Source organism: Meriones unguiculatus, chromosome 17, assembly GCF_030254825.1.
Source record: "Meriones unguiculatus strain TT.TT164.6M chromosome 17, Bangor_MerUng_6.1, whole genome shotgun sequence".
NCBI classification, from domain to species: Eukaryota; Metazoa; Chordata; class Mammalia; order Rodentia; family Muridae; genus Meriones; species Meriones unguiculatus.
Genome location: NC_083364.1, coordinates 21214120 through 21241596, shown reverse-complemented (window position 1 = coordinate 21241596; position 27477 = coordinate 21214120). Strand labels below are relative to the sequence as shown.

The 27477-nt window shown below is 46.6% G+C and overlaps 2 protein-coding genes across 3 annotated transcripts; both read right to left on the bottom strand.

The window, feature by feature from the left end:
* Nucleotides 1-322: 322 nt before the first annotated feature.
* On the bottom strand, nt 323-3374 carry Thap7 (THAP domain containing 7). Of its 2 annotated transcripts, XM_021654516.2 has the most exons (5): nt 3234-3373; nt 2985-3064; nt 2479-2634; nt 1190-1330; nt 323-980 (listed from the first exon to the last, which is right to left on the bottom strand). In XM_021654516.2, the coding sequence occupies exons 2-5, from the start codon at nt 3062-3064 to the stop codon at nt 428-430; spliced, it is 930 nt and encodes a 309-aa protein (XP_021510191.1). In that variant the 5' UTR covers nt 3234-3373; the 3' UTR covers nt 323-427. The 2 variants fall into 2 exon arrangements, with proteins under 2 accessions (XP_021510191.1, XP_021510192.1); XM_021654517.2 differs by lacking the exon at nt 1190-1330 and having other exon boundaries at nt 3234-3374.
* Lrrc74b (leucine rich repeat containing 74B) lies at nt 3207-26971 on the bottom strand. Its single transcript, XM_060370103.1, is given in 9 exon segments — nt 3207-3509; nt 17331-17426; nt 18880-18958; nt 22950-23056; nt 24699-24826; nt 25295-25516; nt 26013-26143; nt 26737-26773; nt 26836-26971. Coding segments are annotated over 9 exon segments (1239 nt in total).
* Between the last annotated feature and the right edge of the window lie 506 nt (nt 26972-27477).

Sequence of the window (27477 nt, the reverse complement as noted above, 5' to 3'; positions counted from 1 at the left end):
TACTGGGTATGACAGCATTTGTCTGTGATTCTACCCAGAAGGCACTAAAGCAGGATTAGGAGCTCAAGGACACCTCTGGCTACAAAGACAGCAGCCTGGACTACATGAAACCATAACTCAAAAAGGAGGGAGAGGGGATAGTTACACTCAGGAATTGGCTTTCTTACCTCAGAACTTGAAAGAGTAACTAAACAGAGGGTCTGCAGAAAAAAAAAAAAAAGTTTCCAAGGACAAAGAGGTTGTGTGACAGGGTCTTAGCCCTCTGGGGCTCTGGCCACTGCCCAGGGAGGAGCGGCACCCCTAGCTGAGCCAGACAGCAGGGTCTCTTTGTAGAATCCACTTTATTGTGGTATCTGGCCAGCCTGGTGGCTGCAGTTCCATGAAGCGCCTCTTGAGGAAGAGAGGCCAGAGTGTTGGTGTGTCATTCTTATGCCATGCTGCTGCTGAGTTGCATAGCAAAGTCCTGTACGTGGTCCTTTAGGGTCTGGCGGGCATCTGCCTGTGCTCGCTTCTCCCGTGCCCTTTCCTGCTGTAGCTTGGTCAGTCGCAGCCTAAGCCGCTGCTCCCGCCGCTTGCAGGCCTGCAGTTGGCGCTGGGCCTTGTCCAAAGCATCAAGAGCAGCTTCAGCTCTTCTCTTCCAGAGCAAGGCACTCCCCACTTGGTAGCTGTGCTCATTCTGGATGTAGGCTCCAGCAGGTGGTGGCAGCCGTAACATGTATGCAGATGGGGAGACAGGCCGAGGCTCAAGTGGGGAGGGGTGCTGCTCTGGTGACGGCTGGGCACTACAACCTGCTTCATCTGCTTGAGCACCTAGAGGGCCCAGGAGATCAGAGAAGGGGCTGTTAAGGCCAGGGTCCAGCCTCACAGTTGGAGATGCAGGCAGAGTGGCAGGTGCTGAGGCTTCTTCCACAGGAAAGCAGATGATGTCAGCAGGAGGAGGTGGAGAAAATGGTGTTGTGGCTCCTTGATTTTCAGAGCAGCTGGAGGGGAGACAGAAAGAAGCTGACTAGCCAACTAAGGGCAGGCCAGGCTCTTCTCATAAGCCCAGTTAGTCTCCCTAACATCTGAGCCCCCTTCACTGGGTCTAGGCAGCAAGAACCCTGTTCAGTGAAGACGCTGGCATTCACCCTACAGTCCAGTCCCTCAGCCCTGGGATGAAAGTGGGGCACCCCCCTACTGCAGCACATACCGCTTCCTGCATCGCCGGAGCCGGCTGACATCAGGCAGGCCAGGTGGATAACCATGCCCCTTGTTCTTGGCTGTTCGACGCAACTTGGTGAAAGACTCAAATATGGTGGGGACTGCCCCTTCCTTCAGCCTGTGATACCCACTGTGGGGAAAAGCAGCCCAGATGAGCTGGGGAAAGTGCTGCCATTTCCCCTGGAATCCCAGCGGAGGTCCCTCAGCTGGAGGCTTCAAGGCACACTGCCAGCAATAGATCTGAAGAATGGCAAGTTTGGTAAAAATCAAACAAATCTTTCCCGTGAAGGAGCTTCTAGAGTTCAGTCCACCAGCAGGGATAGGTGGACCAGTCAAAAAAATAATTCTCATTTGTGCACCTGCTGGGAGAACGAAGTGCTAAGCATCCCACGGAAAAGCTGTTTCTCTTTTGTGTAGAGGCCAGAGGGTAACCTCAGGGGTCTCCCTTGATCACTCTCCACATTTGTTTTTAAAATGTATAGGTGTTCTGCCTGTATGTGCATGCCTGGTGCCCACAGGTCAGAAAAGGGCATTGGATCACCTGGAACTAGAGTTTACTGACTGCTGTAAGGCACTCTGGATGGTAAGAAATGAACCCAGGTCAGCTGAAGGAGCAGCCAGTGCGCTTCCCTTCTAAGCCAGCGCTACTTATGTGTATGAATGTTTTGCCTGCACGTATGTATGTGTGTCCACCTGTGTGCCCATGCCCTCAGAGGTAGGAAGAAGGCAAGGGCTCCCTTGGGTGTTGGGAACTGAACCGGTCCTCTGTAAGATTAAACAAGTGCTCTAAACTTTTAAGCCATCTTGCTAGCCCATCCGCCTTTACTTTTTTTTTTTTTTTCCGCCTTTACTTTTTAAAGACAGCTCTTTACTGGCCGCAGGGCTCAACAAGTACACTAGCTTGTCAGTAAGCCCCAGGGATCCTTTTGAATTCTCCGGGACTGGGAGACTGGCAACCACATGTGGCTTTTTATCTGCGTACTGGACTCTGAGCTCAGGTCCTCAGCCCTGCATACCAAGTGTTTACCAAAGGGGGGGAGGGGCTATCTCTCCAGCCCGGAAAGGCTGTCTTTCTCTGATGTCACCAGCACGGTGATCCTGGGACCACGCTTTACTGTACAGAACGGGAAAGGGGCAAAAGCATCCTCGACAGTAGGTCTGCCTGTGAGCATACCAGGCAGATGTTCACGGAATTCACGAGGGCCAAGAACTGCCCCACCTGACCCACTACTCTGATGCCTCCCTCACAACCTGGGGTTGGCTGGCAGAAAGACCCACCTGATTCCCACCAGCTCAAAGCAGTTTTCCTCGAAATGTTTGGAGCAGAAGTAGATGTACTCGGAGGCCGGATCCCACAGGCCTTGGCCGCTGGGGTCCAGCCGCTGACAGTTGGCCAGCCACAAGCCACGCCTGGGGTTGTCTTTCTTGGGAAGTCTGCAGAGCCACAAATCCGTGAGCGACAGACTGTTTGCAGCCCTGCGTTCAGGATGCCCAAGCGTCCCAGGCAGGAAGGAGCAGACCTCCCCGATACCCTTTCGGATTACTACCCACTAGGGGAAAAGAGGAAACTGAGGACGAGAGAAGGAACGGGGCCTCCTCGGCATCATCTACCAGGTACGGCTGGACTCGAGACTACTCGACCGCCCTTTACACCCTCCCGCTCGCAAGTTCAAGCCTCACTCCCACCTCAGGAAGGCGCCGGCTCCTGCGCGGCCTAAGGTGTGGCAACAACACCCGCGCCTGCGCTGCAGAGCCCTCGTGCACTACTACGCAAGCGCGCTGACCTGTGGAAGGAGATGCCGCGGTTGCGAGTCTCGCGCGTGTCACGTGTGCAGCAGCCGGCGGCGGAGCAGTGTCGCGGCATCTGGGAAAGGGGCGGGATCTGGGTCGTGGGCGGTGGTCGGGGGAGGACTGTCTTCACGCCCCGACCGTCACTCCCTCCAGAGGCCCCGGGCCTGTCGGCTCCCCCGCGGCCCTACGCCGTCCCCGTCCCGTCCTAACTCGTTCTATAGCCTCCCGTCAGCAGTACTCACGGTCTTGCCATTGCTGCGCCGCCGAAGTCTCGCGATGGGTGGGTCAACGCGGAGGTTGGTAGCACAGAGACTCCGTAGCCGGTGGCGACTGCCCACAAAGGGCGGGACCGGAAGAGGGCCTGGCGGGCCACCGGATGTTGGGAGTGCGGCGAGCTCCTCGCCTCGAGTTGTGGTTTCTGGAGCCGTGCGGTGGCTCCGTTGCTTTGTTTGCGTAACCAAGGTAAAACTGCCGAGCGCCCGCCGTGGGACGAAGCAGCCCGGATGCGGTGTGTGGTACTACCAGAACGTCGTAAGCGGACGCTGTGGCTGAGAAAGATCTACCACCAAGAACCCTGTCCAGGGCTGCGGGGTGGTTCAGCACTTCCTGCCAACCCTGAGGATCCCAGTTTGATCCCCGGGACCCACACGGTGGAAGGAGAGAACCAACGCCCAGTAGTTGTCCTCTGACCTCCATAAATGACACACACACACACACACACACACACACACACATATATATGCACAAAATAAAATGTAAAGACAAAAACAACTGCACAAGAAGAGGGCCTGCAAACAAAGACCCTTAGCTTTCCCGCCGCCAAGAAGTTGAATGCCAGGGTCTAAGCCCACTGGGATTTTGACGCTGTCCCAGGACAAACCTGGGCATTCCCAGCGGGGCCACACAAGGGATCTCTTTCTAGCATTTATCTTATTGTGACATCTGGCAATTCTGGAGGGTCCATTTTAGATCAAGTTCTTTAAATCAAGACCAGTGGGGCATCCCTGGTCCCATCCCTGGAAGGAGGTAGAGCATCCCAAGTGCATTCTGGCGACATACAATGAATAAGGATGCTTACATTCGCCAGCCGTGGTGGAAAGCCAGTGGAGAAATGACATGTGAAAAACTGGGTTTCTATAGCCCTTGGATGAAGCCCCAGCTACACTCTGTCCCAGCCCTCTCACAGGACAGGGTGACAAGCTACTTCCATGCAGTTCATACGTGGTTCGAGGGAAAATAACGTGTGGTGTCATAATTCCCTTATCTACTTAAAAGCTTTTAGCAACATACAGTCAAGCCCATTAAAGTCTTACAAAAACATGTATTTCCCTAGAGGAAGTCACTAATTGGTGGTTATCGAGACAGGGAACTTTGTTTAAAACAAAACAAAACAAACAAAAAACACAGCACACAGTGAAAGTAATGCTTTAGTACAGAAACTACTAAGTAAAAGCTTCCAGTAATGTTAACGGTGGGGAGGAGATAAGGGATGATTGCCAGCCACACAGCTGCACTTTGTGTTCTTCCCCTTCTTCAGCCTCTGACTCTGGAAAATCCACAGCCACCAGGTCCTCCCAGGCCTCAGAGACCACTCTTCTCCATTCCTCCTATCACCACTTACAGCGCATAGAGGCCTCTCTGGCATCAGTGAGGTTGAACTTGTGATCTAGGTGAGCCTGGGTCTCTTCAGTGGCAATGGTGTGGTTGAGAATGCACATTGCCTGCTGTAACTTGGCCAAGTCTCCCCCAAGGAACCAAAGAGAGGGGGCCACCACCAAAGAAAGGGAGAATACAGGGACATTTATATTGGCCTTATAAGTGACAGTTTACTAAAAATTGAGAATGTGGACTCATTAAAACTACTTTGAACAATAAAAACTACTACTATATTTTTGGAAATAACTAACATTCAATATTCTTTAATCCTATAAATTTTCCTGTTTCAGATTCACCCACACAAGCACACATACACACACACACACAAACATTAATAGTGTATGTGCTTGAATAACATGTCAAAATGAAAACAGGACCAGTGAAATTATACACCCACACATAATAACACATGAAAAGAACAAGAGTTCTATCCTGGTGTATACTGTATATATATATAAAGGAAATGGAGTAGAAATGTACTTAATGCCCAAGTGGTGGAGCACACCTCTAATCCCAGCCCTGGGGAGGCAGAGGCAAGTGGATCTCTATGAATTTGAGGTCAGCCTGGTCTACAGAGTGAGTTCCAGGACAGACAATGCTGCACCGAAAAACCCTATCTGGGAACCCCCCACCCCCACCCCGCCACATACACACACAAATTCACTTATGTGTAGAAAATACCTATTGTAATAGTAAACTCATGCCAAGAACGTATTGGAACCAAAAGAGAATAACCAGGTGGGAATGTGCTCGGGTAATGGCCGTTCTATGTTGAGCAGGCAGCAGCTAGCAGACAGCCAAACTGCCACCTGAAAGGCTCAGGGAGAAATGCACAAGGGTTTTTGCTCTGATCAAGAAATGTTCTCCCCTGACTTCAAGACCGGGCCAACTGGCCCTTCCAGGAGCAATGCTGCCAGCTTTCAGGGTTTCCATAGCCCTTGGCTACATACATGCCTAAGGTCCCTGAGCCAGCCATAAGACTAGCCCTCCCATAAGACTAAAAATAAAAGGTAGTCTGGACCATTAAGCATGGCAGGAGAGACTTCATTCTTAAATTTAAAACAATGTGTTTTCTCCTATTCCCTTATTCAATTAGAAGGAACAAGAATCTTTTCTGGGTTTCTGTTGGCCTAACTGTCACCCACCTAGCATTACATGTATAACAAGAGATATAATACACCTTGAATATGAACAGAGTACTCTTTTTTCTCTAAGGGAAAAACAGCTGTGGGAGAGAAAGAGAGGATTTTAGCTTCTTAGTCTTCCACTCAATTTTTTAAAAATTTTTATTTATTAAATATTCAGCCTGTGTGTGTGTGTGCCTGCACACCAGAAGATGGCATCAGATTTCATTATAGATGGTTGTGAGCCACCATGTGGTTGCTGGGAATTGAACTCAGGGGCCTTTGGAAGAGCAGACAGTGCTCTGAACCTCTGAGCCATCTCTTCATCCCCTTCCACACAATTTTAATATTGTGTCACATTTTTATAATTTAAGATACCCTACTTTCTTTTTTCCTTTTTTGTTTTTTTGTTTTTTGTTTTTTTGAGATAAGGTTTTGTGTTACAGCCCTGGCTGTCTTTTGTAGCCACCAAGATGGACATACTCAAGGACTGTTCAAGTCAACAAAGCACATACTGTACCTGTAGGTCAAATTGTCTCCTAGAAAATGCCTTTGTCTGTGGAGGATGGAATGAGAATGAACTTATAGGGTAATATATTTGAATGCTTAAAGGATTAAGAAGTGACCTTTTTGGAGGATGTGTGTCACTGAAGGTGGGGTTAGAGGTTTCAGAACCCTATACCATTCCTAGTTTCTTTGTGTTCCCTGCCACCGTGCTTTCTGTTTGTGGATCAGGATATAAGCGCTCAGTTATTGTCTGCCTGCCACCATACTTCTGCCATGCTCTCCTCTAGAACTGTGAACCCCCAAATTAGAGGCTTTCTTTTATAAGTTGTCCTGGTCATGGTGTCTCTTCATAGCAATAGAAAAGTGGCCTATTGCTGTGATAAGCCTGACCATGTGAACTGTTGTTTGGAGGAATGTGAAAGACTTCGGACTAGGAAAGTCTTTGAACATTGTAAGTGGGGCTTAATGAGCCATCCTAGTGGGACCTTGGAGACAGCAGTGCTGAGAGCAATGTGGTCTAAGAAGGCTCAGTTCAGGAGCTTTCAGACAGGAACAATTTTAGCAACTAGGCTAGAGACCATTCTTGTGATATGCTGACAAGCAATGTGGCTGCTTTTGCCCATCCTAGTATTGACTCTGTCATGTGTGGTGTTTAGTGTTCTCACTTTTATGCAGATACACAATAATATACAAAGATTTACAAGCAGGGCAAAGAGAAATTCAAAATGTAGAGCTTGAAGAGAAAAAGAGCATCAGGAAATGTAATATTGGGGCCAAGGCTTGTGCTGAAAGAGACAAGGAGAGGCCTGATCAGAAATGAAATAAAGAGAAGGGTGACATCAGGGCTCTACCTCACTCAGTTAAGCTTCAACCTTTTAGAAAAAAGGGGAGGGGGAGACTAAGGAGTTATTGTTCCTAAAAAGCAACAGATCCAAACTGATTCAAATGTTATTCAAAGAGGGGGCCAGGCCAGGCTTCATCCCAAAGGAACAACTGAACTTGGCAGCTTCTGCTACAAGGATCAGGCTTTATAGTCTTGAAGGATCCAGGAGTCAAAGGCTTAGGTTGTGGAATCTTCCTTTGAGGTTAAAGAACACCGGTTAGGCTGGGAATGGGACAAGGGAGTACCTGCATGGAGGCCCAGAGAAGCCATGTGTGCATCTGTGAAAGCAAAGTCTGGATTGTGTTGGAGACACCAAAGTATTAGCGATACAGGCTCTATGGGGTACCTGTGAAGGAGAGCTGCAGATATGGGGGAGGGGAGGAGACTAGCTTTAAGAGAGGAATAGTACGGTTGGGTTTCAGACCTGGAACAAGCAGCTGAGGTGCCTGTTTAACGTAACAAAGCTGACCTGCTTTCCAGGTTCTCCCAGGTTCTCCCTAAACTTGGTAGCATGGCATGGCTGGCATACCCCACCCACCCTCTACCCTGAACGTTCCAGCCCAGGGGCAGGGCTTCCCCTCCCACAGAGGCTCTTCACTCTATAATCCAGACATTTTTGTCTCTCCCTCTGTCTCTCACTCTCTGCATTTATCTCTTCCTGAGTACACATGCTTGCTCTTTCTCTCTCTGCTCCTCTACCCCCCCCCCAATGTCTCCCTGCTGGATTTCAGTCTTGCTTTGGTCCAGTATTTCCTCACAGTGCCTCCATTCCTCCTTCTTAGGATGGTCATGTATATTCTTTGAGACTGTATGTTAGAAATATGTAATTTGGCTGGGCATGGTGGTGCATGACTTTAATCCCAGCACTCAGGGAGGCAGAGGCAGCCTGGTCTACAATGCAAGTCCAGCACAGCCAAGGCTACACAGGGAAACCCTGTCTCGAAAATCCAAAAGCCAAAAACCAAACACACACACACACACACACACACACACACACACACACACACACGATGTAATTTGGTTTTTTATTTGATTTTACAGGGGGTTACAATTAAAAAATCTTGCATCTTAGAAGAGACTTTGGACTTTTAAAATGTGTTGAGAGGGGATTGAGAGATGGCTTAAGCAGTCCAAAACACCCACATGGTGGCTTATAACTGTCTGTAACTCCAGTTCCACAGGATCTGACACCTCACACAGATATACATACATGCAGGCAAACGTCAATGCACATGAGATTAAAAAATAAGAAATGATTTTTAAAATAAATAGTGTTGACTGCGAAGCACTATAGAGACTTTTGCCTTATGATATAGCGGCAAGCCTGTGGGATGCAGGGCGCTGATGTGGTGGATTGAATAATAATGGCCCATGGGCTCGTAAATGTTTTGTCCCCAGTTTGTGGCCTTGGAGGAAGTATGTCACTGACTTTGAGGTTTCAAGAAGTTCACATGTTTCCAAGTTAGTTTCCCTCTGCCTCATGCTTGTAAGTCAAAATACAAGCTCTTAGCTCCAGCACTGTGCCTATCTGCCTGCTGCCATGATCTCCACCATGATAATGGACTCCAGTCCTCTGAAACTGCAAGCCCCAATAAACTTTTTTTTTTTCATTTAAGTTGCCTTGTTCATAACGTCTTATCACAACAATAGAAGAGTAGCTAAGATACTGTGTGGTACATAAACCACACATACGATTTGGTTTGAACTTTTTTTGAGAAAGGTCTTGCGATGTAGCCCAGGCCGGCCTCAAACACACTATCCTGTATGAACCCCTCAAATCCTAGGATTGCAGGCATGAGCCACCTCATCTGGCATACAAAAAGCAATTTATGGCTTATGATTGTAAAGTCACAGCATAAATGCTAGAGGGACCAGCTACCTCCCTTGCACTGAAGGGGTAAGCTCCCTGGCATATACTCCACAGGAACACAGTTCCTATTCACTCCTATGCCGAAGGGAAGCATCTAAAACTCCCTCAGACTCTGGGCAAAGACAGAAGATGTGACTCAGATGAAATAATGTTTGACTCATATGCATAAAGCTTTGTATTCAAATCTCCAGCAGCACACAACTGGGTATGGTGGCAAGGCCTCTAATTCCTGAACTGAGGTGGTAGAGGCAGAAAGACCAGAAGTTCAATGTCATCCTCAGGGCTAGAGAAATGGCTCAGTGAATAAGAGTGTCTATCTCCAAGCCTAGCAGGAATTTGATCCTGGGAACCCAGGAATGGCAGAACTACAGAACTTAGTCCCAAAAGTTGTCCTCTGAGCTGACCCACATGAACACCATAGCACACCACTCATACACATAGATAAATAGACAGATACATACATACATACATACATACATGATATATATGTAGATGGATAGAGACATAGGTGATAGATATACACGGAGATAGATACATAGATAGTAGATATGTAGATAGATATGCAGATAGATAAGTAGGTAGGTAGGAAGATAGATAGATAGAGCAAAGTCATCCTCAGCTATGTAGCCGTTATATGTCAGCATGGGCTGCATAATTTCAAGTCTCAAAAAAAAATCCCATAAAAAAGTAAGACTGTTCTAGTAATTTTAAAAAGATTATTTATTTATTATTTATACATTATTATGCCTGCATGTATACCCACATGCCGGAAGAGGGCACAGGATCTCATTATAGATGGTTATGAGCCACCATGTGGTTGCTGGGAATTGAACTCAGGACCTCTGGAAGAGCAGCCAACGTTCTTAACCTCTGAGCCATCTCTCCAGCACTTTTCTAATAATTCTTAATTGTCCTCTTGGCCTAGCCTAGAGTCATCCGAAAGAAGTCTTAGCTGAGAAATTGTCTCAGTCACTTTGGCCTGTGGGGTCTGTGAAGGATTGTGTTGAGTATTAATTTATGTAAGAGTTGCCCAACCAATGGTGGGCAAGCACCATTCCTCAGGTAGGTAATAGCTGTATAAAAGGCTGGCCAAGCACAGCACAGTGAGCAAGCCAGCAAGCAGCATTCCTTCATGGATCCTGTTCCCAGGTTCCTGCCCTGATGACTTTCATCAATGATGGATTCTCCACCGCCTGTATGAGCCAAATAAACTCTTTCCTCCCCATGGTGATTTGGTCAGTGTTTTAGTGGAGCAACAGAAGGAAACTAGAGCATAGATGCTGTCTAGAAAGAAAAAAATAAATAAAAAAAACAACAATCAAACTGGGCAGTCACCAGGCCAATTGCCATTGCCATCTCCTAGGTGGCAGTGAAAAGTCTAACTCTTTGATCTTTTACTGGAAATACCTTGGACTTCTAATATAGAGAAGACAAACCAATGCTTCATACTTACCTTTTGCTGCCTAAGGAGTCGTTTAGGGTCTACAGAAGCCCCTGATCAAGATAGAGACAGCCAGAAGTGAATATCTCCACAGCTTGCAAAGTGGCTTTGCCCTATAGGCCAAGGTTTTCTGAGCCTCACAGTCATGAGCCTTCTGGCTTCTCAACCAATTATATCACAAGCATACAAATGTCCAGCCATCCTTTCTTCAGAGGGCTTTCAGAGCCCACATTGGGCATTTCTGAGGGACTCTCACCCTCACACATAAACCTCTGTCCATGATCTGAGCATCTAAGATCACAGCAGACTCCAGAGCCACAAACACTGCTCTTGACATCCTTCACCGAGAAGGTGTTGAATGAGCCATCCATGACACCAATGGTTTTATTGCTTGGCATTTCACCATGAGGTTAAATTCTGTGTCCAAGGCTGTGTAATTCACAGTTGGTATTGCCAATCTAGTCACCTGCCTGCCTCATGTAGACAGAGACACATTCTCCATGAGAACTAGAACATCAACAAGAAATTGTATTCTTTTTGCTTTGTTTTGTTTTTTGAGATGAGGTTTCTTTGTGTATCCTTGGCTGTCCTGGACTCACTTTGTAGACCAAGGTGGTCTCAGACTCACAGAGATCCACTTACCTCTTCTTCCCTGAGTTCTAGGATTACAGGTGTGGGCCACTGTACCCAGCTATGAAACATATTCATTCTTAAGCCAACTGGAACTACACGGTATGAAAAGCACTATAATTTAGTATTTTTACAGTGCTTCAATATTCAGACTTTCTCAAAATTTGTTTCCAATAAGCTTTATTTCTATTACAGCTGACTTGTAGACAGATGTAATGGTGAAGGCCTGGAATCCCATGCTCATGAGACTGAAGCAAGATGGGGGTTCAGGTCAAACCTGTGCTACACAGTGAGACCTTGTCTCAACAGTACACACACACACACACACACACACACACACAGCTTCAGACTTCCCATGAAGTCCCTGCTATGATAGAATATCTTTCTTTCTTTCTTTCTTTCTTTCTTTCTTTCTTTCTTTCTTTCTTTCTTTCTCTCTCTCTTTCTTTCTTTCTTTTTTTCTTTCTCCTTCCTTCCTTCCTTCCTTCCTTCCTTCCTTCCTTCCTTCCTCCCTTCCTCCCTTCCTTCTTTCCTTCCTTCCTTTTTAAAGATAGGTTCTTACCATGTAGCCTTGGAACTTTGTATGTGCATCAGGCTGGCCTTGAACTCACAGAGATTTGCCTGCCTCTGCCTTCTAGGTGCTGGATTAAATTCATACACCACCTCATCAGCTTGAATGTGTTGTTCCTTAAATTGTGAGTCAAAGCGAGCCCTTTCTCCCTTTAAAAACACAGTGGCCCCTCCCTGAAAATAGGGTCTCACTCTGTATCCCAGATAATCCTCCAGCCAGCAGCAACCTTCTGACTGCTGTGATGACACATGTAAGTGACTATTCCATGGTGGAGTTAGTTCCAGAACTTGTTTGCCTCCACACAAAAATAGCATTATTTTAAGGCATGGAAACCACGTCATGTTGTGGTAAATTTAGAAGTACATGCTAATAATGTTTATTATTAGCCCTATAATTATTAGGGCAGCATTATCTAATCCTTTATATACACAAATAACCACACAGAGGGACTAGAATTTATTTAATTAGCCTAGAGCACAATTCTGCACAATGCTCTATCCTAAACCTCCAAGCTACTGTAGCTTCCTCCCATTCAGGTTTCCTACATTATGCTTCCTTTTAAATCATGAGGACATGATCTGGTTCATTTTTCCTGATGTTTCCCAGTCTTATCATGCATCCATCCTGCACTTCCTGTCCTTTTTCCTCCCCTCACTGGACCAGGATGTCCCACCCTATTCTCTGTACTGCTTAGCATTGACTGGTTGGCTTTTATTGACAATACAGAGAACAAATGGCAGCATGTTTACATAAACTTGAGACAAGAGATGCTTAGCACAAACATCACAATAAATTGTCTGATTGACACTCGATAGTGGGGTAGAGAAATCAGTATTTGGACAAACTGTACACAGTCCACAAGAACATTGTACCAACAATGTTATTTCAATAATCAAGTCATTATGGTTAGTGACAATATTTTTCTGAAAACAAAACAAAACAAAAAAAAACAATCAGTTTTGACTATAGCCTGACCAAAGGAGAAGATAAGCAATTGAACAAAAAAAGATGAAGCAGGTACCAGTTTCCCCAAGCCAAGCCCAGGTACTCTCTTCTGTCTAGCTAAATGGACCAGCATCATTTTCTTACCCGCTCTGGCTCACCATCATGCACAGTATCTGAGGATTTTCTTTCCTCTGGCTTCCTATTGTTTTGCCTAGTGATAGGAAATAGAGTGTGATACTTTGAATAAGAAAAGTTGTTCCCTAGTTGGTGGCATTGTTTGGGGATGTTTAGGGGGGCGCAGCCTTGCTGGAGAAAATATGCCACTTGTCTTAGTCAGTGTTCTATTACTGTGAAAAAACCACTATGACCACGATAGGTCTTGTGAAAGAAAGTATTTACTTTGAGAGGCTTAATCCATTATTGTTATGGCAGGGAGCATTGTGGCACACAGGCAGACATGGTGCTAGAGCTGAGATTTCTACATCTTCCAAATGCAGTAGAAAGAGACTGTGTACCACACCGGGCATAGCTGGAGGATGTATGACCTCAAAGCCCACCCCATGGCTGTGAGCTGTTCATGCTGGCAGCATCTCCTCTTCAGTCTCTGTTGGCTGACTCTCATGCTGACTCAAGCTGCCTGGTATTGGAAGAAGCCATGGAGCAATGAAGAGAAGGGAAGAAGCAAAGAAGTGGAGAGGGGCTGTGGCTGCTGAGCGCCACAGTTCAGCTGGGGATACCTTCCCCTGGGAGCTGCAATGCCTCTGCGGACAAGGCTTCCTCTCAGAGCTGTGTGGTTCCTGTGCTCCCTTGTCTCAGGATGCCCTTCCATTGGGATACCTTCCCATCTCAGAGCTGTGTGCTTCTTGGGCTCCCGAGTCCCAGGATACCTTTCCACCCAGGCAGGAAGACCAACACTATGGATCACAGGATGGTCTTGAACCCCTGATCCTCCTGCTTCACCACCAGATGCGTAGAATTATAGGCCTGCAGCAGTATGGCTGGTTACCCTGTATATAGGCCCTTTGTAGATTCTCCTTAAGGCACCAATTCTGAATGGCTCCTAGTCTCTTGTCTGGACCCTAGCTACACACTCACTAGTCACTTGCTCATGTTTAAACAAGTCAGCCTCACAAACACGTAGAGGATATTACATGAAGTCTGTAGGACCTTACATACACTATACTGAGGTGTTTGGCCAGCATCCATACACCCCAGACAGCCTAGGGCAGCTTGAGTGCAGCCTAATACAAAATAGTGAATGTTCTTAAACACTGAGATTTGTGATGTTTCGTTACTCACACAGCTCTTGACTGTACTTTGCTGTTGGACCCTATTGTTCTATTTGTGAGTGTCTCTCCTTGCTGCCTTTCGAGTGGAGGGTGGTTGGATGGCTGCATCAGATGCTGCGGGTGCTTGTGTTGACTTGGAAAGTGGGATGCAGTGATGATCAATAGTGCTTTAACCTAACCCTGTGAGTGCTAGGCATTTGACGCTATTTGATTAATTAGTGGAATTTTTGTTTGTTTGTTTTGCTTTTTTGAAACAAAGCTTTTCTGTGTAGTCTTGTGTGCCCTGAACTCACTTTGTAGACCATGTTGGCCTCGAACTCGCAGCAGTCTGCTTGCCTCCGCCTTCCAGAACGCTGGGATCACAGGCGTGTGCCAACACACTTGGCTTAGTTAGTGGAGTTCTGACTGAAGCCTGTGAACTCATCCTGTAGTTATTTTGCCAGTTACAGAATGTGTAATTGGAATTGATATTAGAAGTTGGAAGATTCCCACATTAGTTCCCTGATGTGTGGAGTGAGGGTTATTGTGTTTGGAAAGGCCAAATGGAAGCATCGGAGTTGCTTCTACCAGGGAACACTGTTGTTTTTAACAAAATCTCAACTGTTCAATTTTACCAATAAAGAGCCAGATGCTGGGGTGAAAGCCTGCTAGCTCAGAGAAGTAGAGAAAGCACTCAACTGACCTTCCTCCTTAGCTGTTGTCTCAGAAAGAATCTCTCCTTCGCCTCTGCTCTCTCAAACAATCCTTCAAACTGAATGTCCTTCCCTTAAACTTCCTGTGCATCTCTCTCCATCCTCCCAACTTCCTCTTACTCTTATTTATTTATTTATGTATTTATGTATTTATTTATTTATTTATTTATTAAAACAAGGCCTTGGCTGAACTGGACTCTCTTTGTAGATCAGCCTGGCTTCAAACTCACAGAGATCTGCCTGCCTTTGCCTCCCTGAGTGCTGAGCTTAATGTTATTTTTTTTTTCCTTCTTAATAATCCTATGTTCACTTCCCATCAACTGGTTGCTTGCTCTGCCTCTTGACCTATGGTTGAGTTTATTTAACCTTGTTTACAATATTTGAGCAGAAAGCCTTTGGATTAAAGGTGTGTCCTAGGGATGAGTAACACCACAATTAGAAACATTTTTTTTCCAGTAAATATCACAGTCTTGAGGTTTATGGTGTGATCAAATACTCTGCAAAAGACAATATCATATTCCAGGAGGAACTGCAGAAATCAGTGCCACTGTCAAGGACTTGGAAGATGCAGAGTTGTTGGTTCCTAGCACATTTCCCTTTCACTCTCCTAGCTGCTCAGTGTGGAAGACAGAAGGATCCTGGAGAATGACAGTTAAGGATTGAAAATTTATTCAATTAGTGACTCTGATTGCAGGTGCTGCCGCAGGTGTGGTGTCCTTACTTGATCAGATTAACACATCTTCTGGTACATGATATGCAGCTATTGAGCTAGCAAACACCTTTTACTTGGTACCTGTCCATAAGAGTCACCAGAAGCAATTTGCTTTCACTTGGCAAGGCTAGCACTATACATTTACAGTTTTCCTTCAAGGATATATTAAACTCTCCAGCTCTGTGTCATAACTTCATTTGAAGGCAATTTTTTTTTTCTCCAGTTTTTCAAGACAGGGTTCTCTGTGTAGACTTGGCTGTCCTGGACTTTCTTTGCAGACCAGATGGCTTCAAACTCATAGAGATCTGCCGGTCTCTGCCTTCTTGAGTTCTGGGATTACAGGTGTGTGCCCCCAGGCCCATCGATTTGAAGGGATCCATCTGTCTCTTAGACAAAGTATCACAGTGGTTTGCACTATGCTGCTTACCAAGTAAGTAGGCAGTAGCAGCTACTTTGTGCTGAACTTTTCATGATGAGTAGGAATGCACAGCAGCAATCTATTCTCAAATGGGATTGGTATATACATGATAGGGTCCAAGAAGATCCTGAGGGCACAAGCAAGTCATATGAAGAAGTTGTCCAAATGCCTATTCCCGTTACAATGCTGTCTGCATTACAGCCTATGATTAATTGACTGAGGAAAGGAGAAGACTAGGGCCTAAAGTAAAAATACTTTTCCAATCTGAAAACAGGCAACTTTTATCTCATATTTATGGGAGAAGGTGGGTGAGCTTTTGCCCTGCTTTACATAATGATGAAACTTTGTCTTGATCTATAAGCACACCCTTCAAAACTGAGGATAAAATATAGGCTAATCATATTGACAGCAGCAGCAGACAAAGAGTCAAGTGTGAGGACACTGAGGAAAATTGCAGCTGCAACTTGGTAGCTGTGTATTCCCAACAGCCAGAATGCCCTTTCTGTTTAAACACCCTTAAAACTAGAGTTATGTTGCCTCTACTATATCAGAAATGAAGACATCAGGGATTCTTCTCCCACGTGCACTAACAAAGAGTTTATGTTTATGATATCATGTCATCATAATATCACTTGCACCGTGGCCTTGACATGTTCCCTTTTGTGAGCTTTCCTAGAGGATCTTGGTGTCATAGTTACTTTTCTATTGCTGTGAAGAGACACTATGACCAAGGCAATTTATAAAGAAAACATTTAATTGGAGCTCACGGTTCCTGAGGGTTAAAGTCCATGACTATCAGGTGGGGAACATAGCAGCAGGCAGGCAGGGATGGTGCTGAGCATTATCTGAGTACTTATATATGATCCACAAGCATAAGGGGTATGGGGAGAGCAAGCAAGAGAGAGGGAGAGCATGTTAATTGGGAATAGTGTGGGTTTTTGAAACCTCAAAGCCTACCCCCAGTGACAGACCTCAGCCACACCTTCTAATCCTTCCCAAACAATTCCACCAGCTGGGGACTAAGCATTTAAACATTAGCCTATGGGGGCCATTCTCATTCAAACACCACATTCCACTCCCTGACCTCCACAGGCTTGTGGCTGTATCACAACGCAAATGTATTTAGTCCAACTTCAAAAGTTCATTCTCAAGACTGTTTAAGAACCAGGTACGGTAGGGTGCCTTTAATCCCAGAACTTGGGGTGGGGCAGAGGCAGGCAGATCTCTGTGAATAAAAATACAAATATACAAGGCCAGCCTGGTATACATAGTGATTTCCAGGAAATCCAGGGCTACGTAGCGAGATTCCATCTCAAAATAAAATAAAGGACTGTCAAGTTCGAAGTCTTTCAGAGAGTCAAGGCAATCTCTTACCTGTAACCCCTGTAAAATAAAATTTTAAATTATATACTTCAACATACAATAGCGCACAGCTGGAGAGGCTTGATAACCCACATGCATAGGTTAGAAAGCCACGTCTATCAGGTAGTGTATCGGTTCAGGGCACCACATAAATTTCCACTTTATTCCTCTGATATGGAGATGTCAGCAGCTCACAGAGCCACTGGCAGGTCGCAGATGAAGCTACATGAAACTCTTACAGACAAGCCCAGTAATTCCAGGGCAGAGAGTCTGTTGTTCTGGACAGACTGAAGGAGACAGACACAGCCTTCACTTTGGATGGAGTTCTTGGAAATCTAAGAAAGATGCACACACTAGAACACTGGAGGCTTTTATGATGGCCCTTGTCTATAACCCCAGCACTCAGGAGGTAGAAGCAGGAGGATTAACAGTTCAAGACAACAAGTTAAGAGGTCAGTCTAGGGACTGGAGAGATGGCTCAGTGGCTAAGCACACTGGCTTCTCTTTCAGAGGACCCGAGTTCAGTTCCCAACATCTACAGTGGCTTTCAACTGTCAGTAACGCTAGTGTCAGAGGATCTGACACTTTCTTCTGGCCCCTGAGGGCACCAGCAATACATGTGGTGCATAGACACAAGCCAAACACTCACATATAGATAAATCTCCAAAAAATTAAAACAAAAACCAAACAAAACACACAAAGCACAAAGGTGCTAAGGAGGTGCTCAGTAAGTTAAGATACTTGCTTCTTTTATAGAGGATCCATGTTCAGTACCAAGTGCCCTCAAGGGGCAGCTCACAACCACTTATAACTCCAGTTCCAGGGGATCTGATGCCTGCTACATCTATACACCCAGGCACACATACGCATAAAAGAAGTAAACCTTAAAAACAAGACAAAACTAACCTAAAAACAACAACAAAAAAGAAGTTCATAGCAGGGTGCATTTGTTTCTGATTGAGAAAAATCAGCAGGTTTTGAGAGGGCTGGTGAACTAGGTTGGTAGGACCCAAGGAAAGGAAGTGAGAAGAGCAAGGGTCCAGTAGGGAACTCTCTACAAAAGACTCGGAGAAGGGAAGGGTGAGCTACGGGGCTCAGTCTCTCCTTGGTTTAGCCTAAGAAGGAGGAACAGTTCATTCATGTAGGATTATGGGACTCACTGTGATTGGAGATTGTCTAGCAGGTGGCTGAAAAATGTGGATGCAAGCTTGAAATCGTCTTGGTTCCCATGTCACAGCAGATGGACTTGCTAATGAGCAAAGCTAGGAGTGGGATGCTAAGGGCCCCCGACAGAGCCAGGTTTGCTCCGCCCCCATGCTGAAGATGCTCCCTCCACTTCTCTGCCCCTCCCACACACGTGTTGGTACAGTTGAGACTGGCTCCACCACACCTGGCCCCCTCCCTTCTGTCTCTGCTCTCTCCCTGTCTAGGGGCCCATCCTCCAGGTACAAACCTCAGCCATGTCTGAACTGTGGCCAGTAGGTACCCCTGAACTGACCCTGGTTTCTATCAAGGACAGCAGAAGCACAGAGGAGAAGGTGAAAGTCATTCAAGAGGATGTGCTGGCTGCCTTCCTCACTTAGTGGAAGTCCTGTGAGCGGGTGAAAGACAGAAAGGATGGAAAGAAGAGGAGTCAGAGGAAGAGAGTGGCCAAAAGACACCAAGAGGCCTTGTCCCAGAAATTTCTATCTGGGCTCTGCAATCCATCTGCTATCGCTGCAGCGAGGGGCTGCTGGGAGAGGCACAGAGAGTCTGTGCTGAAGCCTCTTCCACCGGGCTCAAACTTACAGTAAGAACCCGCAGTGTCTGGTTGACTTGCAGACCCAGTCCCAACTTCAGGGCTCCTGCCATGGAGATTTGGTTGTTTCTGCAACAAGAGAGAGATGTGCATCATACTTAAAACATTAAATTGGCCTAGGTGCCCACTGATTGGTGGGTGGATGAATAAAATGTGGTGTGTAGTTCAGCCATGAAGAATGAAGAAGTACTATGTCAACTGAAGCAGATAGAACAGGAGGACATTATGTTAAGTGAAGTAAGCCAGACAGAGAAAGCAAAGAACAAGTTTTTCTCTCATATACAAACATTAACAACAACAACAGCCTAGAAATATTCTAGTAATTATTAGAGATTGGGAAGAATATGAAGAGGAGGAAAGTAAAAAAAAAACATATAATAATAAAGGGAGGCTAGCTAGGGTCAATGTGCTCTTCAGGCATGTATAGAGCTATCACATTTAATCCTATTAACAACGTTAGTAAGAAAAATATGTTCATAATACAGCTCTCCAGTTTGCAGGGCTCAATCCCTCAGAGACCCTGACTGAGTTGATATTGCATCTGGCAGATTGGGTTTCACAGCACAACCCTCTACTTATGCCCAGGCCCTGGTCAATGTCTAAAATATGTGTATGCTACCCCAGGGGTGGTAAGCATGCTTAGAGTGCCCTCTCCCTTGTGGAGATGAGGGGTTGCTCCTAGGCCTTTTGAGATCTAAATATGCTCCCATGTGCTTTGTGCCAGCTGGCAACACATACCCATTACCATGACGATGTATACTCTGGATCCTGCTCCTCCCTCCTCTTCCAAATCTTTGTCTTTCAAGCCAGGCCTACATAGTGCTGACTTTCTCCTCCTCTCTTTTTCTCTCTTTCTCTGTTTGTCTCTCTGTGTCTGTCTCTCTCTAAAGACAGAGTCTTATGTACTCCAGCCTATAAAACTGAGGATGACCTTGAACTTTTGATTTTTCCTGCCCCTACTTCCTAACTGCTCAGTTTACATGTTTGGAAGACATTGCAATTTGAGACTGGAAAAGCCACTGAGTTTTATTTGCAGAGCTTAGCAGGTAGTTCTCGAGGGGCTTGGAAGGCAGTAATGCTGAAATGCCAGCAGCAATGAAACCCCAGGTCACATTTCAGAAAGGAGCAAAGACATTAATTGGTATATTTTGGCTAAGAATCTGTGTGTGCTGATCACTGGGGACGAAGAATCAGCTGTGAATGTAAAAGAGGTCAGGGCCACTGCACTGAACCCCATGTTCATTGGGACAAGCGGGTGCTGATCACCGGGGATAAAGAGTCATCTTAAGACCAGCTGGGCATGTAAGACCTGGGGTCTCACAGCTCAGGAGTTCAAGATCTCGCTCTTCCCAGAAATTCCCACAGACCACAACTCGATGCAAAAGCAAGAGGTTTTTTATTCCAATCGCGGTAAGGGTCACCCCTCCAAAGGCAGGAGACGACCCCAAGCATGCAAAGCACAGGGTTTTTATACTTAAAAATCTGGCCACTTTTGCTCTATACATTGATTGGTCAGCAAGAATAGCATGAAGTTAGTTTACATACAGCTAGTTGTTTGCAGTTTTTGGCTGTTTGTGAGTTTTCTCAAAACAATTCACCCTGCCCTTATTTTTTTAAAAACTATCTTGGAGCAGTTTATCCTGCCCTTTGAGAGCTATCTGCCTCTGGCTTTAATTCAAGATGGGAATAGTCACAGCTGTTTTTCTTTTACAGTTGTTTGCATTCTCGGGTGGGCTCTCAGGCACAGTGGCACATGCCTTTAATCCCAGCACTGGGGAGGCAGAGGCAGGTGGATCTCTGAGTCCGAGGCCAGCCTGGTTTACAAAGTGAGTTCCAGGACAGCCAGGGCTACCCTAAGAAACCCTGTCTCAAAAAACCAACCAAACCAAATGAAAATAAATAACTAAATAAAAGATCAACACTGCTGATCAACCTTCTGTGCCTCAGGGACAAAACGGAAGTGTTCTCTTGGGGTCAGCACCAGAAGCTGGTCTAAGGAGGCCAGCTGGCAGACCTTGGCAGTTCCAGAGGTAGAGTCCAAGTGGTACTGGTTTTGAAGGCATGGACGTTGCATGATTGAGGAGGTCCTGGAGAGCAGGTGAGACTTTGCACCTTGTGTAGTGTTAGAGTCCCTGCAGCGAGGCCAACAGGGACCACTGATGACAGTGAGGCCTCGGTTGCAGTGGAGACCCCAGAATATTTGAAATGTATGACAGGAGATGTCCACTAAGGAGAGATGCAGGTGTGGTGTGGAACCAGCCTGGGATGGTGGCTGTGTGTGCTGCAGGTGGAGGGGCTGAAGACATGGGCCTGCCTCTGCCTTTTAGAGGCCAGAAGATTAAGAGTCTCAAATGGTGGACACAGCCACAGGATTGGATTTACACTGCTGGACTTAACTTTGCTTAGGTGCGATTGCTTTCAACTCCCCGGTCCTTGGAATAAGAAGGTTTATGAAATATAGATAGCATAGTCCCTGCCATTCTAAGATCTTCATAAAGATCTTAATGTCTCAACAATTCTATTTAATGGGTATGTCAGACTATGTTTAAACAATCTCCTGCAGTTTAACACCTAACTTCTTTCATGTATATGACATGTGTAAGTATACATAAATTTAGCATGAGCTGGTTATTGTAAAAGCATAGTGAAGTGACTCACAAGGGTACACTATGACATTCTTTCTATTTTTGTGTATGTCTGAAATGTCTATAATAAAAAGGTTAAAGTGTGTAGCTATAAAAAAAATTGTCAGCGGCATTATAGGACTCAAATAAAGGCTTAGTAGGTACAAAAAAAAATGTTTACGAATGTAGTTTGTTTTTGATTTTATAGGAATCCAGTTGCAGATTCTGGATTCTTAAAGTTTTTTTTTTTTTTTTTTTTTTTTTTTTTTAATTTGTTTAAGTTATGTTTGGGTGCAAACACCTGAGGCGCTCAGAAGAAGCCATCAGGCACCTCCTATCCCAGAAGCTGGAGTTGCAGGCAATGGGAGCAACCTGATATGGGTGCTGAGAACCAACTTGGGTACTCTGAAAAAACAGTGTATAAGTGCATGCTCCAAACCCCCAAGCCATCTTTCCATCCCCAAGAGACTTTGGATTTTCAAGGAGAGTTTGGTCTTTCAAAGAGATCTTGGATGTTTAAAGTGTTGGATTAAAAAAAAAAATTACGTATGTAAGTATTTCGCTTGCATGTATATATGTGCACCTCGTGAGTATCTGGTGCCCATGGAGATCAGAAGCAGCTTCAGATCTTCTGGAACTAGCGTTATGGACTCGTGTGTGCTGCCATGTGGGTGTAGGGGACCAAATCTAGGTTCTCTGCAAGAGCAACAAGTGCTCTTAACTTCCGAGCTCTCTCTCTAGCCCTGGAAGTATTGGAAATCTTCAGGACTATAGTTTACACTGTAAAATAAACACGAAGCTTTGGGGACGATGGCTGGGAAATTAAAGCTTACCGTGTGTGCCAAGTTAAAGGATGGCGTGGGCTGGTCAGCTTTTCTTGTCAGCTTGACACAATCTAGAATTACCTGGAAGAGAATCTCCTGGGAGGAATCATCTAGATCAGGTTGGCCTCCATCGTGTCTTTGGAGCTTGTCCTGATTGCTGCTTGATGTGGGAAGATTAACCCTGAATGTGGCACTACAGATAGACTGTGAAGATAGCAGCCAGCAGCAGCATGGAGCAGCCATTGCCTTCTGCTTTTGATTGCACGGATGTGATTCTCCGAGATGCTGAACTACAGCCTGTGTTGTCAGCTGTGCAGAGCCCTCCTTTAGAGTTGCTTTTGGTCAGAGTGTTCCATCACAGCGACAGAAACAGAACCAGGAGTATGACGCCATTCGTGATTTCTGTGATGTCGGGGCATGAACCCACAGGCTCCACACACACTAGACACACACTCTACCAACTGAGCTCCGCCCCTGGCCCCCAAGCAATGACCTTGAAAGGGAGGTACAGAGTTGAGTGCTGTAGGATTGAGGCTCAAGCCACATGATGCATTGTCAGCAGCAGCCAGATCACTGTGTGTGGCCCCAAGAGCAGCACCCCTTTCTTCTCACCTCATATTTAGTTCTTCCAACATGTTGAGGACCTCATCTATTGTAGAAGCTTCAGTGTCTCCAAAGCTGTTATGAGAGATGTCTAGAACTTTCAAGAATATATTTGCCTAGAACACAAAAATAGTAAGATCTGAAGAGGACAGGAACCCCACAAGGAGAGCAACAGAACCAGAAAATTTGAACAAAAGGGTCTTCCCAGAGAGTCATACTCCAACCAAGTACCATGCATGGAGATAACCTAGAACCCCTGCACAGAAGTAACCCATGGCAGTTTAGTGTCCAAATGGGTTACATAGTAATGGGAAGAGGGACTGCCTCTGACATAATCAGATTGGCCTGCTCTTTGATCACCTCCTCCTGAGGGGGGAGCAGCCTTACCAGGCCACAGAAGATGACAATGCATCCACTCCTGATGAGATCTGATAGACTAAGATCAGAAGGAAGGAGAGGACCTCCCCTATCAGTGGACTGGGGGAGGGGCATGCGTGAAGAAGGGGGAGAGAGGGTGGGATTGGAAGGGGAGGAGAGAGGGGCTTATGGGGGGGGAAACAAAGTGAATAAAGTGTAATTAATAAAAGTTAAAAAACAAAGACAAACAAACAAACAAAAGTAAAGACGTGAGTTCACATCTGATGGTACCACAGCCTCAGAGCCCAGGACAGCCTGAGCAATGGCAAAGGACAGTGAGCAGAGGTCACGCAACAGCTTTAGTAAGAACTCTTAGTCCAACAGAGGGAAAAGCAGCTGAGTTGATGCTGGAGCTGGGGCAGGGGCAGGAGGAAGTAGATGCTGCTGTGGCTGCTGTTTTTGTTGCTGCTGCTGGTGTGTGTGTGTGTATGTGTGTGTGTGTGTGTGTGTGTGTGTGTGTGTGTGTGTGTGGCTGAGCAGGCACTATAAGAACCGTGAGGTTGGCTGGGCATTCCAGCAAGTTGCTATTGGTAGAGCTTGAGTCCTCCAAGTCTGGCATAGCTGTGCTGGAAAAGAGGTAGGAATGGTAGGCCCCTGGGGGTTCTCCTAAGGAAACTGTGTGGCTCCAGTCTCTTCCCATCTGCCTCTTTGCTTCCAGACCATGAGTTGAGTGGCTTTTCTCTAGTGTTTGCTCAGCCATAGCCCCAAACAATAAAAAGCTGAAATCACCAAAACCATCTACTACAGTGTAGATACATGGGCATCTAAGAAACTGTTTCAGGTGCAGGAGAAGCGTTTCAACAGCTAAGAGCACCCGCTGCTCTTCCAGAGGACCCGAGTTCAGTTCTCAGCACTCATGCTGGATGGCTCACAACTCCTACCACAAAGGATGGGAAGTCCTCTGCTAGCCTCCACAGGCACCCATGCATATGTGGCACACACTCTCACACACATATACATAGAATACAAATAAAAACAAATGTTTAAAAAGAGGAATTTGCTTCAGCTTATCCAGATGCCAGAAACGCCTAAAGCAGGGCCTGGGTGACCCTTTCATGTTTCCAGGCTGCCCCCACCCCATGTTTTTGGGCTCAACCATTCTTCCAAATAGTTAAGCCTATAGGTATGCCTAGCTTCAATTTGTATAGTTGGCTGGCACGTTAAGAGGTGAGTGACAGAGGCAGATATTCCTAGCAAAGCACACAGCCCGTGCAAAGGGCTGGGGAGACAAGGGCTGGATCCAGGCAGCCGTCCCAATTCTTTCTTAGCACCCAGCTTCCCCTCGCCCTCCCCTGCCCCAGAGTGAGTGAAATCAAGATCTCACACACAGAGGACAAGTACCTGACCACTGAGACCTGCCACAGCCCTTTTTGCAAAAGGACTTGGAACAGAATCTTCATCCGTTCTGCCGCGACCCGTAGGCATATTGTCTCTGCTTCCTTTCCAAACCACAGCCTGGTCAATCCCCCCTGGATCACCAGCCCAACTGGTTACACTGGTGCCTTCCAATCTAGGAAACAGGCCTGCACGCTCAGAGTTCATCAGCTTCCCGATCTTGCCATGGCTGCCTCCTTTCCACCCCACACGTAAATTTCCACTTAAGCACCCACCCGTCTCTAGACCCATGCATTGTTTCTCTTGGAAGACCACTGGTTACCGAGAGTGGTCTTGTTAGTGTACATTTCTTGAAGTCAGGAAATTTGTTTTGGTCATGGATACAGCCCCACTGCAGGGAGCAGTGAGACGTGCCTGGGGTTAATTGAGTTCTGTGGGGCTGGAGTGGAAGAACAGCCAAAGGAGGAACGGTGAGTGGAAACCAGCACAGGAATATCCTCCCGCAGAAATGGGTGTGGTCTTGCCCACCTGGCATCCTCCCACCCCCACCACCAGTGAATAATAAGTACTCATGACCCATGACTGCCCAGAACAACTCTGACCTGCCAGATCATTGAGCTGATGGTAGCTGAGATCTAGGGATTTCAGGCCTGTGTGAAGCATCAGGAGAGCAGCAAGGTGCTGGGCAGCCTGTTCCTCCAGGTCATTCCCTTCCTATTGCAACGTCTCCACAGCTGGGTTTAAGGCCAGGCCAGTACATGTAGTCTGCAGCCCTGCAGCTCCAGTCTGATTCTCTGACAGGTCCACATCCGAGGGCAGCAGCACTGTCTGGTCAATGGGACCCACAGCCCAGGGCCACCCTCTTGCACTTCCCTAAACCTCACAAACCTCCAGGCCTGAGGGAAAGAAGGGGCTTTGCAATCTGATTATCTAGGGTTGGCATGATGGCAGCGCTGTCACCCATTGGTTGGGTCACCTTGGATCTCTGGTCTCCCCATCCCATGATTGTCTGTGAAAAATGCTGTGGTAGGGGGACAACCACCCTGTTGATGACTCGTGTCTTGTAAAACACAACATCCTGCGTGTTCTATTGCTAGGCAGTGTGAGCTCAGATACTCACTCAGGTCCACTTCTGCCATTTTCTTTGACATTTGCCACAGCCCAGAGAGCTAAGTGGTGCTGCTCTGGTCACCACCTTATGGGCTGAAAGCATGGCACAGAGGAAGGCTCTGCATTTGTGAGATGGACTCACAGACAAGATGGCCACTGTCTCCTACATCCTTCCTACCAAGCCTAGTTTCAGTGTCCCTCAGCAGATACCTGGGGTCCCAGGCCACTGTGCCAGATTCATTTCTGAGGCATTACCTTGGCACAGAAGACAAGAAGCCAGCACAACACCACAAGCTTGGCATGACTCCAGATAGTGGGTAGCCAGAACCAGTTCTCCAAGCCTAGTGCCCAATGGCAGATGGGACACAGAGGAGGATTTTTCATTGGCCCAGGCCGTTCCCTGTCCTTGCCATTTCTTCTGCTGCTACTATGCATATATTCCAGATGAGGGCTTCAAGGCTGAAAAGAAGTCTTTTTTTGAAGCCGCCAAGCTAGTCAGGGACAAAGGGAGAATTTGCCTAATGCTGAAGAGCATGCTGGCCTCACCCCACCAAGTCCAGGCATCACAGATCACACCCCACCACCATCACCAAAGTTGGCCTCCAACTTGCTAAGGATAGACTTGAACCCAGGGTTTCAATCATGCTAGGCAAGCAGTCTACCAACTGAGTTACATTCTTAGCCCACAGGTCATAATCCCTATAAACACCTTAAGGGTGGGGTGTTGGAAATAATTCTAATTTCAACACATCCATTAGCTAAGTTCTTCCTATAGGTTGGAACACCCAGCCCTGAACCCTTCCAGTTGCCTGTCAGGGTGTTTCATTTACAGGTTATTCTGGAAGACAGTTCTAAATATTGGGCCTTCTCATGCCTTCAGGAGGGCAAGGGGCTTGGGGGTATCAGCTGCTGATAATGAGGAATGCATCCTCACAGAATGGTGTGGTCCCATTCCAGCTGCCCTGCCACCACTTTTGCAGGAAGATTGCCAATTGAGGAGTCCAACCAGAACCCCATGAGGAGGATGAGGCACCTTCTGTTTCCAGAGAAGACTGTGAACCTGTGGTCCAGAAATTCTTGTGCTCCAGGGCCTCTGTTTGATGCCCAGTGGCTGCTGCATCACCCTCTTGATCTTTGTTCTTCAGAGGCTCCTTGCAGGGACCTTTCATTTTTACTCTTACTTCCCAGTCCCCACAGCTCTCTACCTAAAATTCTTCCCAGGGACGTGGGTGTTCCCTTCGGCTGCTTGACTAATCAGATCTGAGCTACAGGCAACAGGTGGTCACTGGGGCCAGTAACAGCGCCTTCTTCCTCCCACCCGTGGTCGTCCTGGCAACCGGGTGTAATTTGTGGCTGCAGAAGCACCATTGCCTTGGCATGCTCCTCACCGGGGCTGATTACCTCACACACCTCTGCTATGCTTGGGGTGGTCACCTCCTTCATGTTCCTTTTGTGGATTTTCCCAGTGTTTTCTTGTGTTTTAGTTACTGTGATTGGGGCAGGAGGTGGCTCTAGGAAAGACCTGTAGCCTAGCAATAGTTTTTCTCTGGAGCCACAGATGTGCAGTCACTCACCGCCTCACGGTCTCAGCTTTCTTTCGAGATCTAGCTGTTGCTATGGTGCTTCACAAGCAGGGGCATCTCTCAAAATCAACTTGTACTGTTGCACTTTGGAA